We start from the raw sequence: 22,135 nt of genomic DNA, 5'->3' as shown, positions 1-22,135 counted from the left end.
TGTCAGCTCAAAGCAATCTGACTTCTGGCTTCAACAAAGCATTTTCACCCAAACAACTGCTGCTCACTGGATATTTCCTCTCTTTCTCTGTAAACCCTAGAGGTAGTTGTGTGGGAAACTCCCATCAGATCAGCAGTTTGTGAAAAACTCAGACCAGCCTGTCTGGCACCAACAACCATGCCCCTTTTTTAGAGTCACTTAAATCACCTTTCTTCCCCATTCTGATGCTCATTTTGAACTTTAGCACACCATTTTGATCATGTTTATATGCCTAAATGCACCTCGTTGCTGCCCTGGGATTGGCTGATTAGATATTTGCATTAACAAGCAGTTGAACAGGTGTATCTAATGAAATGGACCATAAGTGTAGATTGCATATGCATCGGTGCCAAATTTTATGAGAAGCCTGTTTGCACTGTGTTTTATAGTTGCTGATAAATCATGTAAGAGAAAAAAGAAACGGCTGTAGTTTCTTTTATACAAGCTCAGTTGTTGTTTTTGCAGCTGATCGTTATCACCTTCAAGAATAAAACCACTCCCTCATCTAATCTCAGCTGATGCATGAAAAATCACATCACTCGCACCTTCCCACACCTACCGAGCTCATTAGGAGATAACAGTAGGACATGTTTAAGATTTAAGCAGCTGTAGCTCACTGCTGTTTTTCTCTCCTCTTGCCATTTTTCTTCCAGATTGATCAGCCATTCGATGGGGATTTTCAGAGGAGCTCCGCCTACCGTCGCCGCATTCCCTCCTCCTCCTCCGACCCCCTCCCCCCGCGACCTTTTGATCGCCCCCACCCACTCCGTCATCCAGCCCTCCATCCAGCCCTCCATACAGAAAATGACTCTGGAACTCACTGAATGGTCTTCTATATGGATTTTTACTGCTTGTAATAGACAGTAAGAAAAAAGAGGCGCAAACCTCGATGACAAAAAAGCCATAAACACCCACAACACACACATACACACACACACCCACACACACACACACACACACACACACTCACACACACAACAAACACAGCTACACACACAAACACTTTCATACCAAATAAAGCTGTTTTGCAAGCAGTTTCTCTCACACCTTGACGTGCACACACAAAAGAAGCAAGTGCACAAAGCCACTCTTGGAATGTACCGCTTACTCTTCCCATGAAATTCAACTGCTTCCTTTATTTTTCTGAGATTCTCTACAGGCCTTGAGAAAGCTGATTTTATTAGATTTTTTCCCTTCTTCCCAATTTAAACAAGGATTAAAAAGGTTGGGAATTTCAATTTGCAGTGTTTTTGGAGGACAACTTTAGAGGACAGCTGATTGCTAATTTTTTTCCTTCTTTTTCTGGATCTGTGATACATCTGGGGATAGCAGATTAGTTTATCTGCAAATATTTAGTGTCTTTAACCTTTATAGTTTTAGTAGGACCCAGTTTAACATACATTTTATTACCTCGCAGGCTGGGAAGCATCTATTACAGTTATTCAGCACTTCTTGAACACTTAAGAAATAGATGTAACAAGTGTATAACTAGCAAGTTACAACCACTGATTGCATTTTGTAGCTTGTAAAGATTGTAATGAAGTTACTTCTAGAAAGTCACTACTCGTTTTAAAGTACAAGTAACTTGAATTGAGGAGTATTAGGAGTAGTATTGTTTTTGTACTGTAGTATTGTTAGAAGGGGTGCGCTTGTTTTCCTGTTGCTTGCATGCCCTCCAACATGCCTCCCCAGAACACAGAGGCTGACACCATGCAGGTCGGATCTCTGGTGGGTGGGGTTAGCAGCAAAAACTCCACCGCATCAGGCTTGGATGAGGAGAAAGGAGGAGCAGGAGGCGAGACGGATGGATTGGGAGGCGGAGGCGGAGCGGCAGAAGGAGGCCGAGGAGGAGAGGAATCTGCTAGCGAAGGATCGATCGAAGGGATTCCTTTAAAGCGATGGGTGATGCACGGAGCCGTGATGTTCGGTCGGGAGTTCTGCTACGCCATGGAGACAGCGCTGGTGACGCCTGTGCTGCTGCAAATAGGTGAGCAGAGTCCAGATGATTTACATATGAAACATAGAAAGCCAACATCTGCAAAGTACTTCAGCTGCAAAATTGCTGTTTTTTAAAAATATCTGTTTCATGCGTTTTTTAAACTGTAGTTCAGGATCTACATCAAACTACAACGACCAAAATTATTAATTCACAAAAAAGGGAGGAAAAGAGCAGCAAGGTCTCACAATAAAGAGCAGCCACTCACAAAAAATGTTGATTCTGTCTTTCTGGACGTGGCGTTGACAGTGGGAGAAAGAATTTATCACTGGCTAGCTCACTGCTATCAGTGAGGTATAAAGTAGAGCAAAGAGTGTGTTGAAGACATTTCATGGTGTTGTGGAAAACATTTACTTCTAAGGATCGATGTTGGGATAAGCTCTGCAACATGTGCTTGACCAAGGTACCAGGGTTGTGACCAGCACTAGGCTGTCGTGTGGCCCGCCCATGGCTGGGTTCATGGGCATTAAGTTAATTGGTAATTCTAAACCGGTTGTAGGTGTGACTATGAGTGTGAATGGTTGCCTGTCTCTCTGTGACAGCCCTGACCCAAACTGACAACCTGTCCGAGTTCTACCCTGCCTCTTGCCCTATGACAGCTGGGATACGCTCCAGATGCTCCAACCCCTCAGATGGATGGATGGATGAAATGCTGTTGTCTCTTTAAATTGTAATGCCATTTAAGGGGACACCTTAGAAGCTAAAATGTCAGAGCACATATCTCATCTCCCCTTCACCTTGTTCGGATCTGCTTGGAGATTACCCGGCTTACACCCTGCCTCACAGCATGCACACACAGAGAACCAGACCTCCGGTCACAGTGGGCATGCTATCATTTAGAATAGAATAGAATAGAATTCAACTTTATTGTCATTGCACATGCACAGGTACAGGGCAACGAAATGCAGTTTGCATCCATCCAGAAGTGCTTTAGTGATATAGATATATTACAATATATATTAGCAATAATATAGATATGTGAGTATATTACAGAATGGGTCTATTATGGTATGTTATAATGTACACGGTATGAAGTATGTTGTGAATATTCTATAACTATAAGTATGTACAGGCTGTAGTGAGTACAAGCTATGTACAGGCTATGAACAGGATATAAATATGAAAAACTATACAGAATATGAAATAAATAACTTTACAGAATCTGAGATATACCGCTATACAGAAATGGGAACTATGCAAGTTGTAAACAGTTGTAGGATTAAAGATTATCGAATGTACAGAATGATTATTTACAGAGCTATACAGTAGTGCAGTTAAGATAAGTGAGATATGTGGATAATTTCTACAGAGGCTGTATAAAGTGCTAGTGGTTGTGAGTGGTGGTTCAGTCCATGTTATTATTGTGTGTTTGAGGGTACAGTTGTCCATTGTGGGTGTGTGTATGTTCAGTCCATGTGTTAACGTGGGTCAGGAGGCGGAGTTCAGGAGTCTGACAGCTGTGGGGAAGAAGCTGTTCCGGTACCTGGTGGTCTTAGTCCGGAGGCTCCTGTAGCGCCTCCCAGAGGGCAGGAGGGTGAGGAGTCCATGTGATGGGTGGCTGGGGTCTCTGATGATTTTCCCAGCCCTTTTCAGACACCGCTTCCTGTAGATGTCTTTTATGGCAGGAAGTGGTGCTCCGGCGATGCGCTGGGCAGTTTTCACGACCCTCTGCAACGCCTTCCGGTCCGAGGCAGAGCAGTTCCCGTACCAGACTGTTATACAGTTGGTCAGGATGCTCTCGATGGTGCAACGATAGAAGTTCACCAGGATGTCTGAGGACAGGTGGTTCTTCCTCAGAGTCCTCAAGAAGAAGAGGTGCTGGTGAGCCTTCTTGACCAGTTTGGAGCAGTTGGTCGTCCAGGTGAGATCCTCGGAGATGTGGACTCCCGAGGATTTGCACCCAGTGTCATCTTTGCCTTTTGAAAATATGCCAAGTCCAGTTCTGTCTGGAGGGTACTGGAGTCTGTAGAGGAGATGGAGAGGGTGTGAAGAGAAAAATGTGAGAAACAGCCATAGCATTATTTGTACTATTTGTAGTTTCCATGTAAACCCCCCTCTTGCTTCTTTTTTTTCCTCTTCAAATTTCTCCTTCCCCTTCACTGACATTAGCGCGATGTCCTAGCTTACATAACCAAGGGGACATGAATAGGAAGTCGCTCTGTGGACACCGTGACTCCTGGCCGGCTCACCCGGGATGAGCCGCCACAGGGAACCGGGATCCCAAACATGCACTTCAAGTGTTTGTTGCGTCGAAGGCCAGCACTGAGATCAGCCAAATGTTGGAAATTTAAAGGCTTTCAGCTGAATTCAAAAGACTGGTGTGCTCTTGATGCGTAATATTAAAGCAGGAAAAGGCATCACAAGTAACAAAAAAATATAGTGTGTCTCCTGTGGACACATTACACGGGGGAGCCGCTGCATGTTTTGGTTCTAATTTTAGCCCCGATTTAGCTGCCCTAGCCTAATTTTTTTTTAGATCAGAATATGTCTGAGCTCCTCTTAGTAGATTTTGAAACTGCCGGGAGGTACAAGCCCCACAGATTAGTCTGCTAAAACTAAAGCAGACAGAACAGTGACTTTATTTGTCACTGAGAGGAAAGATAATCCATTTGTGTTTTTCATTCATTTTGACCGTTTACTCGTCGTAATTAATGAGAAGGTTGCCTTTCATCCGAATAAAGGAGATTCCAGTCAGTACAATACAGATAAACCGTGCTTGTTGTTATTATTACTACCAAATGCTCCGTGCAAAGCATTTTTATTAATAAGTTACAAATAAAAACGTGTACATTTGCGTCACACGTCGCTGACAAAGTGACACGCCTGCAGCTTCGACAGACTTGCTTTATTTTAGGCCTGGAAAAGACTACAAATGATGTTAAGATCTCGTGAAGCTGACGTGCCTATCATGTTAGCAGCTGCTGAAAATTAGGTCGATGAGAGTGAACCAAGACTGTACAGTCAAGATCTGTAAAGTCATAAAACAAGCTGAGCGAGGGACTGCAGGGATTGGAGTGGTCTGAGAGCTCATTAGTATGAGAGATTTGGGGAATAATGTAATAATTTCAACAAACTGTTTGGAAAAAATGGCAGGTTGGAATTTACTTTGCTTGTGGTAATCTTGTACTCTGTCTGACATTTTGGCAAGATTTTACTTCCCGTCCTGTTTTGTCTGCCATACATCATGTTTTGGATAGTTTAGCAGGTCTAAAAATGGAAATGAACTCCATGTATGCTTTGGTTAACCATGGAGAGTTTTCCTCATTTCCTGTGCATGCTGATTAGCCTCATGGATGTATTAATAGATCTTAATATGGCATGTCAGCACATCTTTCTTCCAGTAGCAAAGTAGAGCTAAAAAAAATCCCCTCTGGACCAGAGTGATTTTGCCTCATAAAAACACCATTGTAAAGTGTTGACAGGACCATTATAACAGAGCTGGAAAACTGCTGGCAGAACAAACAAGGTGGAAGCAAACCTGGAAGAGGAAGTTTTATTATGGCTTTTGGGTGAGCCACTTTGTTTTGAAATAGAAAAGGACTTTTCAGTTCTTATTTTACAACATCCAGAACCATCTTGAGCATTTGGTTTTTATATCAGTTTAGAAGTTATATGTCTGTGTACGACTACGTTTCCCCCGACCCTTCACAGCCACAAAGGTTGCTTGTGTTTGCATTCATTCATGTTTTTAGCCTGCTAGAGGAAAAACAAACAGATGTAGTACCTGAAAACAACCCCCTCCTCTAACTGTGGGCAGAGCTCCAAGTTTTGGGATAACAATATCCCGCCCTCCCACCCCCGCTCCTCTATGTAGTTAGTGCTCTATGCACTGACTGTAGCTACTAGAATTAGCTAGATCGTCAGTAAGCTGGCTGGTTGGCTCTGCCTGAGTGAAACCATTGTATGTGTAACCCCACAACATTGAGGTCACAGAAGGGGAGAGGGTGTGTGTCTGAGTGTGTGTGCAGCTGATACAATTTGGTCAAGGAGCCCATATTTACACAACGCGGAGAAAAGCTAAGAAACTTCTGCCTTACAAGGGCTTGTGCGGGGAGCATGCCGAGCTCTCGTCTGTTCTTATACAAGGAGGCAGGCCTTTCCCCTAAAGGCAAGGGCACATATTGGGGCTGTTGAGACAGTTATATTTATAATTTAGGCATCAAATCGGACCAAATTGGGCTTGAGTCTTGTACAGTCTGGGCTGCTAGTTGGAAACAGTCGATATAAGTGAGATAAGATGATCACTGTGCAGCTTTTGTCCTTGTTTCTTGCGTTCAATTAAGTAAATTCATTTAAGGTCAATTTTATTCATATAGCACATGTTCGCAACAATGATCATCTCAAGCTGCCATATATTGTAAGGTTAAAGATTCACCAATATTAGACAAAACCCCACAGTGGGAATGACAAACTTCCTTTGTTTACAGTAACAAGTGGGCTCAAAGAGGGCAGCCATCTTCTGTGACGAGTTAGTGGGTGATGGGGAAAGGAGGAGACAAAAGAGGTGCGCAGAGAGACAAGGATTCAATAAGGAAAGTTTTAAACCTAATCTTAGCAGCAGAGCAGGTGTGTGTTTACTGAACCCAGAGTGGGAGCTTGTTCCACAGAAAGGGGTCTGATAGCTGAAGGCTCTGCCTCTGTGTACCCTGCATCTTACCCTGTAACAGCTGGGATATGCATTGATATCTTACATACCCTGAAATGTTCTTGTTTATTTCTCTGTAAACTCTGTGTTTGTGGCTATTTTTTAGGTCATTTAAGCTGCCACACAGAGAGGCGAAGAGTCTTTTGAAAAGACGTTTTGCATCCAGTGCACTGCCTTTGATTTGTTCTGCTTGACCTGCAGGGACATTTTCCTGTTGTCTTTGTTGAAAATCACCCTCAGCAGGAACACCACCTAATGCTCACACAGAGATAAGAGTGAAAGGGAGTCAGCTCTACAAATGGGATTAAGAAAAGTGATAAGGTAAAAGAAAAAGGGCAGCGTGGGGGGTGGGGGCGATGAGTCCAGACCGTGTGCTGTGTCGATCTTTTCGGTTATGAGCGTGTCACATTACATAATCAGCTTTCTCAGAACTGACATCATAGGCAACTCAAGACAACTAGTAAAGCATCAAAATACTCGTTATTTGTCTTTATCAAATATATATGTATATATGTGCAGCTCCATACTAACAGCAGGCTGTTGGACTAACGTCAGATTAGGGACGTTATCAGAAGCATTGTGGTGTGAGAATTAAGTACCTACAGATACAAGGCAGTGCGTAAGAATCATGACAAAGAGTACATTTAATGTGAATACAGCAGAAGCTCGTGTTGGTTCATACAGAGTCACTTATAGCTCACATAGCCATTATTGTTTCACTTAATTTTGAGAACTGGATGTAATTTTATGAACCCCGTCGAGTACGTCGCTCGTTAAGTTACACCCACTGACCTCAAAAGTCGCTGTGTTTTGAATTCGATTAATAGAATAGAATAGAATCAAATAGAAAGCCTTTATTGTCATTGTATTCAGAATACAAACACAATGAGATAAGAAGGTCTCGCTTGGCAGAACTGTAAAAAAAAAAGAAAAAAACAGCCAGAAGCACACAGACACCCCCCCCCCCCCCCCCCCCCCCCACACACACACACACACACACACACACACACACTGACCTGGAGAGCAAAGACTCCCAGCACTCACCTACTAAAAATTGTTATATTTTCTTGAAATTTCAACTTTCCTTTGATGCAGATGAGCTCGTTTCAGTTATTTTCAGCAGTTTGTGTTATTTTGCCCACGTTCCTACAAAAAAGTAGATTTCTTTTTCAATTATTTCACGGAACTGGCTGATCCTCTAATGAAGAAAGGGTTCAGTAAATCAACTTAATACAATAAAAAAATTGATAAATAAAAACGAGCATGAGGCTAAACAATCTCAGGAGTAGCACAGTCTGATTCAAAGGTCTCTTTCTGACCCGTAATTATTTATAATCTGTTTATTTGCATGGTTGACTGCCCACCTTTGCAGGAATGCCACCATTGTGTTACCCAAAAGAGTGCAGGCTGGCTACTCGACAACTTTGTTGTCCTTCTTTGGTGGCCTTCTTAAGGAGATTACTTCAATCCAAAATGAAATGACCTTGTCTGCGGCCCAAAGGTGGAGCTCTCTGGATTAGTGTCTTCACCTTTTACTACATCTGATTTCCTCGAATTCTGAAAAGCCATGTGCCTCTTAATATTTGCATACCAAACTAAATGACCCACAAAGTGGCAGTTAAAGTTAATGAAATAATGAAACCATTTGAGTGCTTGTTTACTTTACTAATCCATCGTGGCACGGCGCCGCGACAGCTTACTGGAGGCCAGATTTGCCAAGTTTGCTACAAGCAAACTGTTATTTTCAATTCATGTCACAAATTTTATCACATGCCAGTCTGCGCGTTAACTTTTCTTTTGCGCCGATTTCATGGGAGCTAGATAGTAGCTGGTACCCTGTTGTCATGTCACAATAGGAAATCTGCCCCCGCTGTTTAATTTGCAACAAATCAGCTTGATCTTACGCTGTTTATACTTGCATGCCAGGTAACCTAATCCACTGAGTGATCCTATCATGTTCATTGGTCTAATCTAGCAGATGACCTTGCAGACACTGTAATACAGGGTTACATAAATGACTGGCTTGATGTCACACTCACTAATCACTATAATCTGACCAAGTCATTCAAAGGATAGAAAAGATGGAGGACAGAGTGACAAACGCCTGCATTGGTGAAATGAGGGTTTATCAACACATAGCTAGAATATGGAGGTAGGAGAGAAACATCTGGATTGAAAAAAACGTGAGAAATAGGAGCCACTGTGTGTAAATCACAATCAGTCCTCATTAATCGTTTTACGCTTCTGCCTGTCACCACAGGGAAAGAGAGAGACACACAGAGAGAGAGAGAGAGAGACAAACACACCAGTCTGTTCAGTTATTTGAAGTCTTCTTATTTATAGCATTTGGACTCATCACAGCAGTAACTTTGTTCATGTTAATAACTTATCACTAACACAGACACTAAAAGTGTTTTTATGAAAGAGTTATTTGCACGTCAGTAGCTTTGCACAGTGGTGAACCACGGATGCCAGCGGTTCCCAGACTGTGGCGTGTGGACCGTTAGGGGTCGTTGAGAGAGTTAAACTGTAGTCAGAGCAGCAGCACAGGTTACTTTCACGGATCTGTTTTTTGCATTCGTGACATAGTGTAGATGCAGAGTCAACAAATACTTTAGTCAAAGACATATTATAGGTGTGCTATTTTTCCACCCAGCAGGCGATTAGCCAGGTATGTGAGTGCTATCGGTATACGATATGCGAGGAATGCAGAACTGAATGTGTGTGTGTGTGTCAGCACATTGTTCCCGCCCCTCTCTCGCTACAGACAAGCAAACAGCAAAGCTCTCAGGTGATGATGAGGGACAAAGAAACTTTGGGGGAAGCTGTTTTTAAAAATTCTTTTCGTTTTATTAAGATGATTATAGTTGTAATCAGTGGCCTACGGAAATTGTTTACAGAGAGTACCCTGAAACGTGGGGAAAAAACCCTCACAAACAGTTAATATGAATAAAAATACAAAATAAGAAAAAAAGACAGTTAAAGTTCAAATATGCGGAAGGTTGTTGGTTTGAAATTAGGAGGAGGAGGAAACATAAACCCAGCCCCAGGAGGGGTAACAAGCCGACATCTGGCATAAAAATCTCTGCCAGGTTGATCCATACACTGCGGTGACCTCTTGGGAAACAAGAGAGCAGCTGTAAGTACCGTATTTCCCGGACTACAGAGCGCACCTGAATATTAGCCGCACAAGCTAAAATCAGGGGAAAATCCTGTTTTGTACATACATTAGCCGCACCTGACTAAAAGCCGCAGGTGTTTCAATGTTGACTTATCATATGTAAAAGAAGATGCACAAAGGGAATTGTCAGGAAAGAGACGGCTGTTTGGAGACACACCCCTTTTATTAATATTTTGAAAAACAAGTGGGTACATATTTGCATAACTTTTTAGGGTATATGTACAAGTACCGGTAATTACAAGTACAAAACATGTACTGTGCTTCATAAATAAGTAACAAATGTAGTACATAATAACCTACAGCACACCAGAAAAATAGATTCGGCCTACCTTTTAGGCTCAGGTACAGTGACACGGCTTTAACAAGAAGAAAAGTCAGTCATTCACCATCTTTCTCTTCTTCCTGCGCACTAAAACCACCAAAGTCCTCTTCTCCAGTGTCGGAAACGAACAGGCTCAGGGTGGCTTCGTCATCCACTCTCCGCTTCTCTCCTTCGTTGTCACTTTCAAAACCAAACAAAGAAATCCTCGTTGTCAGTGTCAGAGTCGAACACCCTCAGAAGGGCCGTGGCGGTGTCCTCCTCTCCATCATGCAGCTGTCCAGCCCTTCGAAATCCGTTGGTGATCGTGGATGTTTTCACACTTTTCCACGCTGTCAGAATCCACCGGTGGAGTTGAGTATAACTTGCTTTTCGCAAGTTTATCGCCACTCATCATCCACGCCTCCAGCTGAACGCGTAGCGCTACTTTGAAGTTTGTTTTTCGCGCTACTTCGTACGGCACTACGTTGCCTGGCGGATGGACATGTGACCAAAATACCACTCTTGAACCCCGATCCTTCCGCCAGGCAACGTAGTGCCGTACAACAGCGGAACAAACAAAACAAATCCGCTCATGGACAATCCATAGAAAAGCCGCACCTGACTAAAAGCCGCAGGGTTCAAAGCTTGTGCAAAAAGTAGCGGCTTATAGCCCGACAATTACGGTACTTCAAAATGTAAAATGTTTATGCCCTGTTCAGGATTCTCAGTGTGACGCTGGCCCCTGGCCCCCTTCTTGCTCTGTTTGGCGTCAGTGGGAATAAGGAGCTTCTACGGCCTCTAAAAGACAGGCGTTATCATTCTGTTGGCCAGGAGGGCAATCCTACTGAGGTGGCGGGACGCTTCCCCTCCCACTCACAAACAGTGGTTAAATGACCTCATGTCGTGTCTAAAACTGGAAAATTTCTGCATTTCAAAATCTATATGAATTTTTCAGCAAACTCTCTTATGTCAGGTGTGGAAACACAGTGTACAGGTCTAGAGCAGTGACCTGGATAGGAATGAATAGGATTATTTTGCAGGGATTATGTTATTTGGGGAAATATTATACACGTTTATATTTCTCTCTTTTTTTTTCTTTATTTCCCTTTCTGTTTTTTCTTTATATCACAGCCTTAAAGCTAATTACCCCGAATGTACAGATCATCTGTAATCCTGTTCTTCTCTTTTTGTTTATATGTATAAAAGAAAAACTCTTAATAAAAAGACATTGTTTAAGACCTATAACCTGCTAAAAGGTATGCTAAATGCAGAGATTTGACCAGCAGTTGTTATCTTTGAAAATAAATAGAGAACATTAGCATAAATTTATGTTTTAACACAATAAATCGTTTACTCTTGTAAGTAACTTCATTGTAAGAATTTATTTTTTAAAAATCACAAAGCTGTGCTTCATTTTAGGGGACATCTGGAGAGATGATGCTGAAAAAAATCAAAAACGTATTTGTTATTAAATTTCTGTGAAATGCCTGTAAATTATCTTAGCACAGCAAAGAGGCTGGCGGAGTTGCCACATGTTGTTGGATGTGCAAATGGTGCTTGCTTGTTTGGGTTTTGAGCTCACAGCAGTTTTGCTTAATAAGATTCGTGTGATATGGAAATGAACCAGATGTAAATGCAAACCTCATCATGCATTAAGAGCTGACCTGCAGCTTGCTCAGCGCATCATTTATCCTAACCTCAGAGCACCGCAGTGGTATAAACACGAGGCTAATGTGACAAGAAGCTGCTCAAATTTTTTTTCTGTAACTCAAATTAATCACAACACACATGAAAACAGAAAAAAACCCAACCACACCTTAAAAATCTCTAAAGGAGGAAGGAGATTTACATCAAATAAAAAAAATAATACAAATACTATACAAATATTTGTTTCACAATAATAATAAAAAAAGGTTTTATGGACTTTATCCAGAAGCCTTAACACTGAACTCACTGTTTCCATTCCTTTTTTTTTTACAGCTTTACTTTTTTATATTTCACACTATACAAAACAAGTTGGACTGCAGTCAGTAATAGTGACCAGAAATCCATAAAACCAAGAGTGAAACACACAAACACACACAGGCCCAACAACAGCCACAAAACACATCAGTAATGGTTGGCCTGAGGGCAGTTGGGTGTGTGTGTGTGTGTGTGTGTGTGTGTGTGTGTGTGTGTGTGTGTGTGTGTGTGTGTGTGTGTGTGTGATTGGATGCGTATTTTAAAAGAGCAGAAAAACATCTGCTCTCTCACTGACTCTCGCTGACTTTGACCGTATATTAATGAGAGGAAGATGGATGAATACTGACAGACTGGTCCTGTGGAGTTGTTTACTCAGATAACTCCACACAGGACTTTCACTCAAGGAACTGGTGCTCAAATCCCACAAAAGAAGAGTATTTTTAGTCTTTTGGTAGTTAGGTTGTTGGTTAGGTTTAGAAATGGATGATGGTTTGGGTTAAGGCTGCTCTTTTTTTTTTTTTTTTTTTAACAATTTAACCCAAATCTCAGAAAGCTGAATGTCCTACTTTTTTTGGAAGATGCACTTCAACGGCAAATAATTCATGTCCATGTACAGATAAATATAAGAGATTATATTTACAGGCTATTTTCATTATATAAATCCAGGCTGAAATATAGATTTCCACCTTAAAAAAACTGTTTATGATGTTTTTTGCCAGAAGGATCAGTTTAATTTCCTTTAAACTTTATTTTTATGGAAAACTGTTAATATTCACATGCCACATGTTTAAAGATGTTATTCATTAGTTTGTGTTTTTTTTTTTATTATTATTTTGACCTCCAGGTATTGCATCTCTGTGTGATACCACAGAGATCTGTGTCTGGATCAGTCATGAGGTCAGTACATATATGACATGTATTACTGTGCAATTTTAAACTTTTATGAACTTGTAAGGGTCACCTCTTACCACAGAAAGTTTTAGGTATTGCAAAATGCTTTGCAGCATAGTCACAAGGAAGAAGCCGTCTGACTTGTGACCATTACAAATTGTGACTTGGAAAAAAACTCATTAGGTTTCACATGGCATGACAATGAAATATACCTATATTTATTGCAGAGGCCATTTTTTGTAATGCAGGCCAAAAAACTTCCAGATATAAAATGAGAAAATCAGAGGGGACATATTAGTTTTTGCAACAGGTTCTGGCTCTACTTTCTTTGAAGCTGCTTGTCGTTTGTCTTCGCTTTGAAACTGTTGGAGCGTTTTGATTTGTGTGTCAATACTGAGTTGTGTGTCCCATGCGATTAGTGGTGGCTGGCCAATACACAAAGTAGATCAATAAAATAATTTCTGATTGTTGCATCATCACAGAAAACTGAAATTCCCCTTTGTGTGTCGAAGGGAACAATTGTATTTCAGGCTTTAATGTGTCACGTTTTGAATTAAGAAAATGCAGAATGCTACCTCGTTACATGGCTGACCTACTGTACTCGTCATTACGTAACATTACCGACTGATCACTGCCGATCGGCCTCATCGATCGCTTCTTTGGTAGTGAAAGGACAGCAAATGTTGCCAGCTGGAGCATCCTGTGTGTTATAGGTCAGTCCCAGCCAGAGACCTGACTCCCTGCTGTCAATCACACGAGGCCATATATCGGTGCCAATGACAGATAGCTTGAAAGAGTAAATTCACTCATTCAGTCTGATTTCACTCATCAAACTTCGCGCTCGGTGTAAATGTCTCCATCTGTCTGGCTCTCCTTCCTCTCTCCGTCTCAGTGGGAGGCTCCTAGTTTACTGCAGTGCTGTTACATAACTCTGCTGACTAGAAGCAGCTGCGTGTGTGTGCATGTACATGCAAGCTTCATGCATCTTGGTGGTGGATTTTGCCCCTGTGTTTTAGCACTCTCGCTCACGCAGAGGATAATATCTGCTCTTTTTTGTGTTAAATAAACCTCTCTTAAAGCAGTTTCCAGTCAATATAAAACAGATTTGTGTGTGCGTGCGTGTGTGCATGTGTGTGTGGAGTGTAAAAACCCACCTTTCTCTCAAGAATAGGGTTATAAAGCTGTGATACACACACTCATCTGTATCAGGTAGAAATTTCTTTGAGATTTCTTGCTTTCATTGATTGAGTTAGCAGTTTGCTGTATTTCTCCCTAATAGGCACTTTGTTAATTACAACCTTGGTGGTGGAGCTTGCCCACTTGGATCTGCATTTTCTTCAGTGTGTGTGTGCACGCGCCTTGGTACTAGCATCCATGTGTGTCTGTTGTGTGATTGATGCTCTCACCATCTCTTGCTGCTGGGAAGCACTGTGACTCATTCCTGTCTCTCCTGATGTCTCCCTCTGTCTGTCTCAGGCATTTCTTTCTATTCACTCCCCAGTCACTGTGAACATAAATGTTGGCCAAGTTTGCTTTTAGCAGATGCCACAATACAATAATAATAATGCAATGAATCAGCATTCCCAGTAGGGGTGGGCGATTTAAACGATATACGATAGAAACAATATAAATTTGGCCAACGATAGAGATTTTGTATCGCGATAGCGCATGTTGATGATGTCATCAAGCTGCACCTGTTTTGGTCGAAAGCATCACAGTGGCTACAACCATTATCATCTGCAAATTATGCCGACAGTCATAGCACAGAGATGAACATAATGTTGAATTCTCTTGCAGCTGCTCTATTCCCATGTTGTTGCAGTATATTAATAACTAACCTTGTATTGTGGATGAATAATCTCAGTTGTTCTCCTGACTGAAATTTGCCCCGTGTATAGCATCCTGCTATGCGATTGCATTTGTCCCTGACCACCAGAATCCCTCGTTAACTTCTATCGAGTGGAAAAAAAGTTGGCGTTCATCCTCCAGCTTCACTGTGCTAATGTTATGCTAACATAGCTGTGTCGCTAGCAATCACGTAGCACAACATTATATACCAGGTAGTCCAACTTCAGTAACCCTACAAACGCCACTGCTGTTTAGTTTTCTGTCTTCATTTATATCGGAAGTGGTCGCAGAGCTGTACGCTTTAATTAGTTTCAAAAATCACTCAGAACATGGTATGTCATGTTTAGGTGGAAACTAGCGAGCTAACTACCTGCTAACTTCTAACTCCAATAAATTTAATAACTTCTGTTTTCATGGATGCCTGGATTTTAAACTTAATTGTTACACCTGGTAAAGCGGCAACGCTGATGATTTTATTAAAGATTAAAGAATTTAGACCGTTTTTAACTCTCAGTGTTCGTTTGACTTTGGGACCTGAAATGGACGGAGTTTTGGACCCAGATTACTCCGCGAAGCAGCTGTAATGCTCTGACAATCCATCAAGCAGTGCGGCTTACCAAAGTTGTAGTAAAACATTTTTAACAGATTTCTGCACGCCAAAATCGGTTCGAGGTCAGTAAGCACAACCAGAATTCATACATAAGGAACACTCTCGATTTTTGAGAAAATTAAAGGATTTTAAGTGTGCTTTATAGTGTGGAAAATACGTTATACAGAAGAAAAGAATATATCGCGATATATATCGTTACCGCACATGCTTCAAATTATATCGTGATATGAATTTTAGGCCATATCGCCCAGCCCTAATTCCCAGCTCTTCCAGTTAGGGGAAATGGCAGGTTAAAAGGAAAAGCATGAACACCAACAGCAAATTAGAGCGTAAAATGTCCTTTGAAGCTCAGTTTGTACTTCAGCAATCACTCGGTTTAATCTTCCTTCAAACCACTTTCTTCCAGAATAAATTAAAAAGGTAAAAAACAACATGAGGATTTGTTTTCCTCACAGATATACGCTGAAATTTTGCTTTAACACCAGCAGATATCTGTCCCAGACTTCAAAGATATTAATTCTACATATTTGCAGATTTTAAATGAGCTGCAAGAAGAACTCTTCTTCCCTCCTGCTGAAATCGAACCCACTGCCAAACACTTATCAATAATGAAATATTGACCAGTCTAAATTTTAATTCTGCCCTCATGGCCCCATCTGTTACAAACCACATTTCTTCCCTTTCTTTCTTCCTTCCTCTTTGAGTGCTACACCTGACTCAGTTTGCATGTTTTGTTTATTTAAGACCACCTGCTTCCTCCTTTCCTCTTCTCGCGCTCTCTGTCTCTCGTTCTCTCGCGCTCGCCCTCCTTCCTTCCTGCCCACTTTCTCCCATCATGACCTCTACCCTACTCTCACTTTTCACACCGTTTCTCTCCCTCTTTTCTGGACCCTTGTCATTTTTCTTGTGGTTTTCTCACGCCAGTGCAGGATATGAAAGGATTGTTTTTGGGGGGTTTATGGGAGAATGGGAACGGGAGGAATGGGAACGGAAAGAGAGAGAGAGAGAGAGTAAAAGTGAAGGGCTGGAATAGGAGAGAATAAGATTGTTAGTTTTGTAAGAAAGGGACTGATTGTTTGATTTTACGTTTGGAGTTGAGTTTTGTTGTTTTCCAGTGGAGCTAGATCATTTACAGTTAATGGTGCAAGACCAGGTACCAGTATGTTGGCTCAACAGGCTAAACAATTAAGAAAATTAAAAAAAAAAATTAGATTTATTGTAGTTTATTATTTATATTAAAAAATAAATAAATAAATAAATAAATAAATAAAATAAAAAAAAAATATATATATATATATATATATATATATATATATGAATGGAATTTTGCAGAAATGCCCTTTAAAACTGACATAAAAGCGTATAGTTTGCACAATACGTGCATCATCTTCAAATGATTTGTTTGTTATTTGTTGTGAAGAAATAAACCCCTTTAGTTTGAGCGGACAGAATAGTCACAGCTAGAGTGGATAAATTAGCCGACAGAGTGTGCGAAGCAAAACATTTCTTCTGAAGTTTTTCTCTGTAACCTGCTGCTGAGTCCACAGTTTTCACTCTACAGGCGTCATTTTATCAGCAAATTTAGGGAAAATTCGTCGTATTCCAACTGTGTCCTTTTCAAAAGTGGCACACTTGCATTCTTTGATCTGGAGGCATTTGGGTCAGAGCAGTGGTGTTTGATTGCCCAACAGAGATCAATTAGAACTGATTAAGAACTTTTCGAGGAAAAGCAGAAACGAACTCTCGCTGTCTCACTTATGTGACCACATTTTTAAGCAAGGAGCAAAAAAGAAGTGCAGATGTGTAGAGCAACTTCTTTGGCTGCTTATGTTTTTGGTTTTTCTTTAAATAAGGTGAATATGAGTTACACTTTGGAGGATTAGACTACTATTAGACAGTTAGATGACTTAGACCAGCAGGAGCAACCATCCGTGTCTAGCCTCTCCTCCATGTGCAAGCATTTCAATCTAGAAGAAATTTAAGAAGTGATATTATCAGATAAACTTTACTGTTTGATGTCCGGGGGCCAGAATGGGCCCACTGCACACATTTACTTCTTACAGTTTACGTTTGAGTTTAAGCCCAAAGAAGCATTAATTTATCATGTAGAAAAACTGCAATGTATTGTTGAAATTTCACTTCTTATTATACATTAAAATATTTCTGGGATTAAATGCGTAGTTAAACTTCTTTACACTAACAGAAAGAGGAGTTTTTGCTGGTCCGGCCCACTGGAGTCAAAGTGGGGTGGACGTGCCCCACGTTGTAAAATTACTTTGACATGCCTGATCTAATAGAAAATGACTGAAAACGGACGCGATTTATTCGGACACTTAATTATCAGTCACATACAGACAACATGCAGCTGTCAGTGGTATGAACTGAGCATCACATGTTTAAGTTATGATTATTCCAGCTGCCGGCTAATATGTCAAACTGCCTTTGATTTAAACTTCTTGTTACACTTTAGCATTAACTTGATTTAAGTTGGTCATTTTGTTTAGACAGCTCTGCAGATAATTAAAGAGAGGCGCCACTCACTGTTGTCGTATTTATATTTGATAAATGAGTCTTGCTTTGAAACCCCGTTATAGCAACAGAAAGCATCTGATAGGTTTTACAACTTTTGGAGAAGTTTTTCGCTTAACATGTAGCTAAAGGGAACAAATTCAAATGAACTGTACAAGAGAAAACAAGGAGGGGACTGTTGTGAAAATGTGAGAGAAGCATGAAGGCTGTAAGTGATCTGAGGACTTTCTTTGCAGAACATAAAAGCACAGTGGGAGTAATTTATTCCAAGTAGTTTGAAAGTAGTTTGCTTAAATGAAGATCTCAGTGTGAACTTCAGGTCAACCTCAGATTCATTGTCCTTTTGATTGACACTAGAATACAGCATATCTTGATATAGTGTTTCAAAGCTGCTTTATTCACAATAAAAGTGGTTTGAAAACAATTGAAGCTACAAAGTTTTACTGTGTATTTTATAGTGCAGTGACGACAAGACACACATGAAATCTGGGATGAATGGGAGATTTGTGTTTCCAACAGTCACACATTAAGCTCAGTTTTTAGTCCGTGCACACGTGTGTGCGCGTATATTCAGGAAATGTGCGTAGCTTAAAAAAAAAACAAACAACAAAAAACCCTCTTTGATGATAGATGGAGGAGATTGAACATTTTTCTTTCCCACAATCAATTGGCGTTGCTTAACAGCCATGTGACAGCCCGAATATGAACTTTTTCTGTCCCTCTATCTTCATTCTTCCGTCTTTCCTCCCTTTTCTCCTCCTCTCACCTTATCCTAACTCTGTTTTCAAATGCTTTGATCTTAATCCTTTCTCACACTCCCTCTTTCTCTCCGTTTCCTCCCTTCCTTGTCTGTTACTGCACTTGTTTCTTGTTCTCTCTTTTCTAAAATGCTTCCTGCTTCTTGATTCTCTCAGTATTGTTCCCTGTGTGAGTGTGCATTTGGCCTTACTGTACTCAAACTGTGTGGGAACTCAGCTGTGTGAGCTCCTTTTTATTAATATTATTATTATTATTTCCATAGGTGAGACTGTAAGTCTGTGGCTATGTGTGGGAACTGAGACATGTGTGTATTTCCTGCATGTTGACTGTGTTTCTGGTGTTTTGTGTGGGAACTGTTTACTAGAAACAGTTTTCCTGTTTTGATGTTGACAAACCTACCGACAGACCGATTCCTATCTGCTGCTTTGTCTCCCGCTTTATTGCCGTGCCACTGTTTGACTTTTTAACAGGTCTTGCGTTTGTGGCTTTTGCATGTTATGTGTTATTTTCGTGGGTATTCGTGCGTTCTTGGGTGTGTTAGTGTATGTGTTTATGAGAGAGAGAAACAAAAGATTGAAAAGGGTATTAAAAAATTGAGAAAAAAACTTAAAGAAACAAATTGTTCCTCAGTCTGAACTCACCAAACAACAGGAAGCACTGTGTGAATGACACAGCCATATTAGGAGCCAGGAAGCAAAGGTGATGGAGTCTCCGTGGCGACAGAGTTCCCAAGACCTGGTCGCCACGGTGACAAGGGTCAAGCCTAGTTTACGGCCTGTTCATGAGAAAGAGAGAGGTGAACATTTGTACGGGACAACAGGATGATGAGCTGTAAAGTCAAAGTGAGGTCAAAGGCTCAATGTTCCTGCACTTAAAAGTGCTTATAGCTATAGCCTCTGGAAAAACATACAAATCCAAGGTGGCAGGCACAAGGACACACATTATATTCACGTGTACATGCCTCACAGACCAAGAGACTTGACCACAGTGCTCCTCAAGACTCAATGAGCTCTCTGTTTGGATGAGTGGGGCAGAAATGTACTTGTTGATAAATCTGTTTGTTGATACGCTGAAAATGAATAGCCTACCATTTAAAAAATGTGAAGATTTACAACTTTTCATCATCTCTCATGAGATAAGGCTGATTATCTCTAGAGTTTAGGTTGTTAGCCAGACAGAGCTGTAGTCCATAAAAAATGTATGTCACTGGTTTGTGGACACAGATTGAAGTTGCAGTTTCCACACCGTCGGAGACAACGTGACGGACTAGCTTATCGGGTAACGCTAGCAAGCCTAGGGTATATCACACAAACACAAATACCTGTTGATTAGTAAGGTATTTAAAGAATACTAGAATGTCATTCACTAAAGCATAAACGCAGACTTCTTTGGCATCTGCAAACCAGATTATTTATCAGTTAAAAAGCATTTAAGAAGAGGCTTCTGCGAGGTCTTTGTTGGCTGTTTTTTTTCTCTCCCTTTGATTACTCATATCCTTCATTAGTTGTAACAGTTAATAAGTCATTTTTTGAGGCTATGGCTATGGCTATAGGTAATTATATTTGCATAGTCCAGCCTGTTGTTTTTCTTTGGTAGCATGCTGAGATAACCTGAGCAGCAGTATGTAATGCACTCTGCTTCAAGTGAGTCACATCAGCAGCTGTTACAGTAAAGAAATGTGTCACAGTGTTATCAGTTTCGGTGTGATCGAAGCTAAGCGGCCTTCATCCAGAGTCCATGACGACACCTCTGCTGTGAGTGAGTGCCGATGTTGCTGATCAATGTGTTTAAGTGCTATAGCGGATGAAGTCTCGACACCTGGAGTTCACGTGATCTGCTAATGAAAAGTTTCCAAATGTAAATGTAGGCCGACTTGTTATTCTTGTTCAGCCTTCAGTTGCCTCTGCCTCCTGCTTCTTCGCAGTGAAAAGCGATGGAAAAGATTTGCTCCGTGTGAATTGCAGTCTCTGTTTTGTCCTTTGCAGCAATCTAGCAAAAGCAAAGGGATGTGAGACTGTCTCACTTTTCTCACTGCTGCTTGTCCAGCTCTCAGTGTTCCTATGAGAAAACGCAGTTTAACCTTGAAGTTGCTGTTTCTGCTTCAGGGTTTGTTTCACGGATCTGCACGGCTATCGTCAGACCACAATTCCTGCCAAACAGAAACATGTGATTCATCAACAGGAGTGAAAACATAAAAATTACCATGATTGCAGCAGACAGTTTTTCACATGATGGCAGGGTTTTGCAAGCAAACAACTCCATTCCCACAAATTTCCAAGGAATTTCTACACATCAACATCGGTCATCAACACTGGTTATTTAAAAGAAATGAGTCAGATTAGATTTGTCGCCTGGACTTCTATGGACTGATGAGGATTGTGTGAAAGGATCTTGACCCTGCACCTGACATGGCGACCTCGATGTTTACCGTCTGTTCGTGGACTTCTGGGGAGGTTTTAGATCAGCTCTTGCTAATTAGATATGGTGGCACTCAGTTATTGACGTCTATCTATTAAAAGAGGACTCCTTGAGAAAATCGAAAGTCCATTTAAAAATTAAGATAAGTCTTAATCTTCTCTCAATTAGATTTGATGCCATCAACTCACTCGCATCTTGCTTGTATTGATCAGCAGTTCTGCATTTCTGCTGTCTTTCTTCTTATTAAAGTGAATTATTGCAGAATTAACTAAAATAAATAAAAATAAAAAAACTTTGGCCACTTCTTCACACTACACACAGGTAGGTATTTATTGCACTGTATTAAGCATTATAATTTTAATGAAGTAATGCATTAGTTTAGTTACGTATCTCCTGTGAGTGATTTCTTACATTCATTGCAGTGTAATCTTTACATGTACCCACACATACATATGCATATAAAGCATACACAAAATCGTTCTTTTTCTACTCTTTAATAAAGCGTACCTCAAAGCCAGACAGTAGAAAGAAAGAACGAAAATGTGAAACGGCAAACACAAGGTCCAACTGCAGTACTGGCTGTAGGCCATAGTGACTTAAAATAAAAGTGATAACTGTAATGTGACTACTAAATTTGGGACCAGGAGTTTTATTGCTGTAACCATTTAGTTACAGCAATGTGCTGCTCTTTATTGTTTATATCCACAACGCTGCTGGTGGCTTCTGCCCAAATTGGCCTTTTAGATTGGTGTGGTTCAGTAAATAGTGGTCAACCCTCTCGTTTTGACATTAAAGAGGCGTGGTGCTTTTTGAATACTTTGAAAGTTAATTTCCCAGTTTTTAAGCAGGGTTCAGAGAATGACCTCATACCTTTTCAGTGTTTCAGCGTCTCTCCTTGTCTCTGTGCAGCAGCCAAATGGCATTCATTTTTCAGTGAGTCACATCAAGCGATAGTT

At 40.9% G+C, this 22,135-nt stretch overlaps 1 protein-coding gene and 1 long non-coding RNA gene across 3 annotated transcripts in view; one reads left to right on the top strand and one right to left on the bottom strand.

Moving 5' to 3' along the window:
- Positions 1 to 22,135, top strand: part of slc45a4a (solute carrier family 45 member 4a) — a 54,023-nt gene that overhangs the window by 19,023 nt on the left and 12,865 nt on the right. For both annotated transcript variants that reach the window (XM_080296407.1, XM_026155556.2), the window contains one exon: positions 693 to 2,026. In XM_080296407.1, coding sequence (XP_080152533.1) covers positions 1,708 to 2,026 — 319 coding nt within the window. In that variant the 5' untranslated portion in view covers positions 693 to 1,707. The remainder of the gene's footprint in view (positions 1 to 692; positions 2,027 to 22,135) is intronic.
- On the bottom strand, positions 2,956 to 20,808 carry LOC145423685 (uncharacterized). Its single transcript, XR_013904741.1, has 3 exons — positions 19,403 to 20,808; positions 14,422 to 14,519; positions 2,956 to 3,998 (listed from the first exon to the last, which is right to left on the bottom strand). It is a non-coding gene; the product is annotated as an uncharacterized LOC145423685 (long non-coding RNA).

This window comes from Astatotilapia calliptera, chromosome 22 (assembly GCF_964374335.1).
Source record: "Astatotilapia calliptera chromosome 22, fAstCal68.1, whole genome shotgun sequence".
NCBI lineage: Eukaryota > Metazoa > Chordata > Actinopteri > Cichliformes > Cichlidae > Astatotilapia > Astatotilapia calliptera.
Note: the sequence above shows the minus strand (reverse complement) of the source record. Positions and strands in the feature narration are given on the sequence as shown.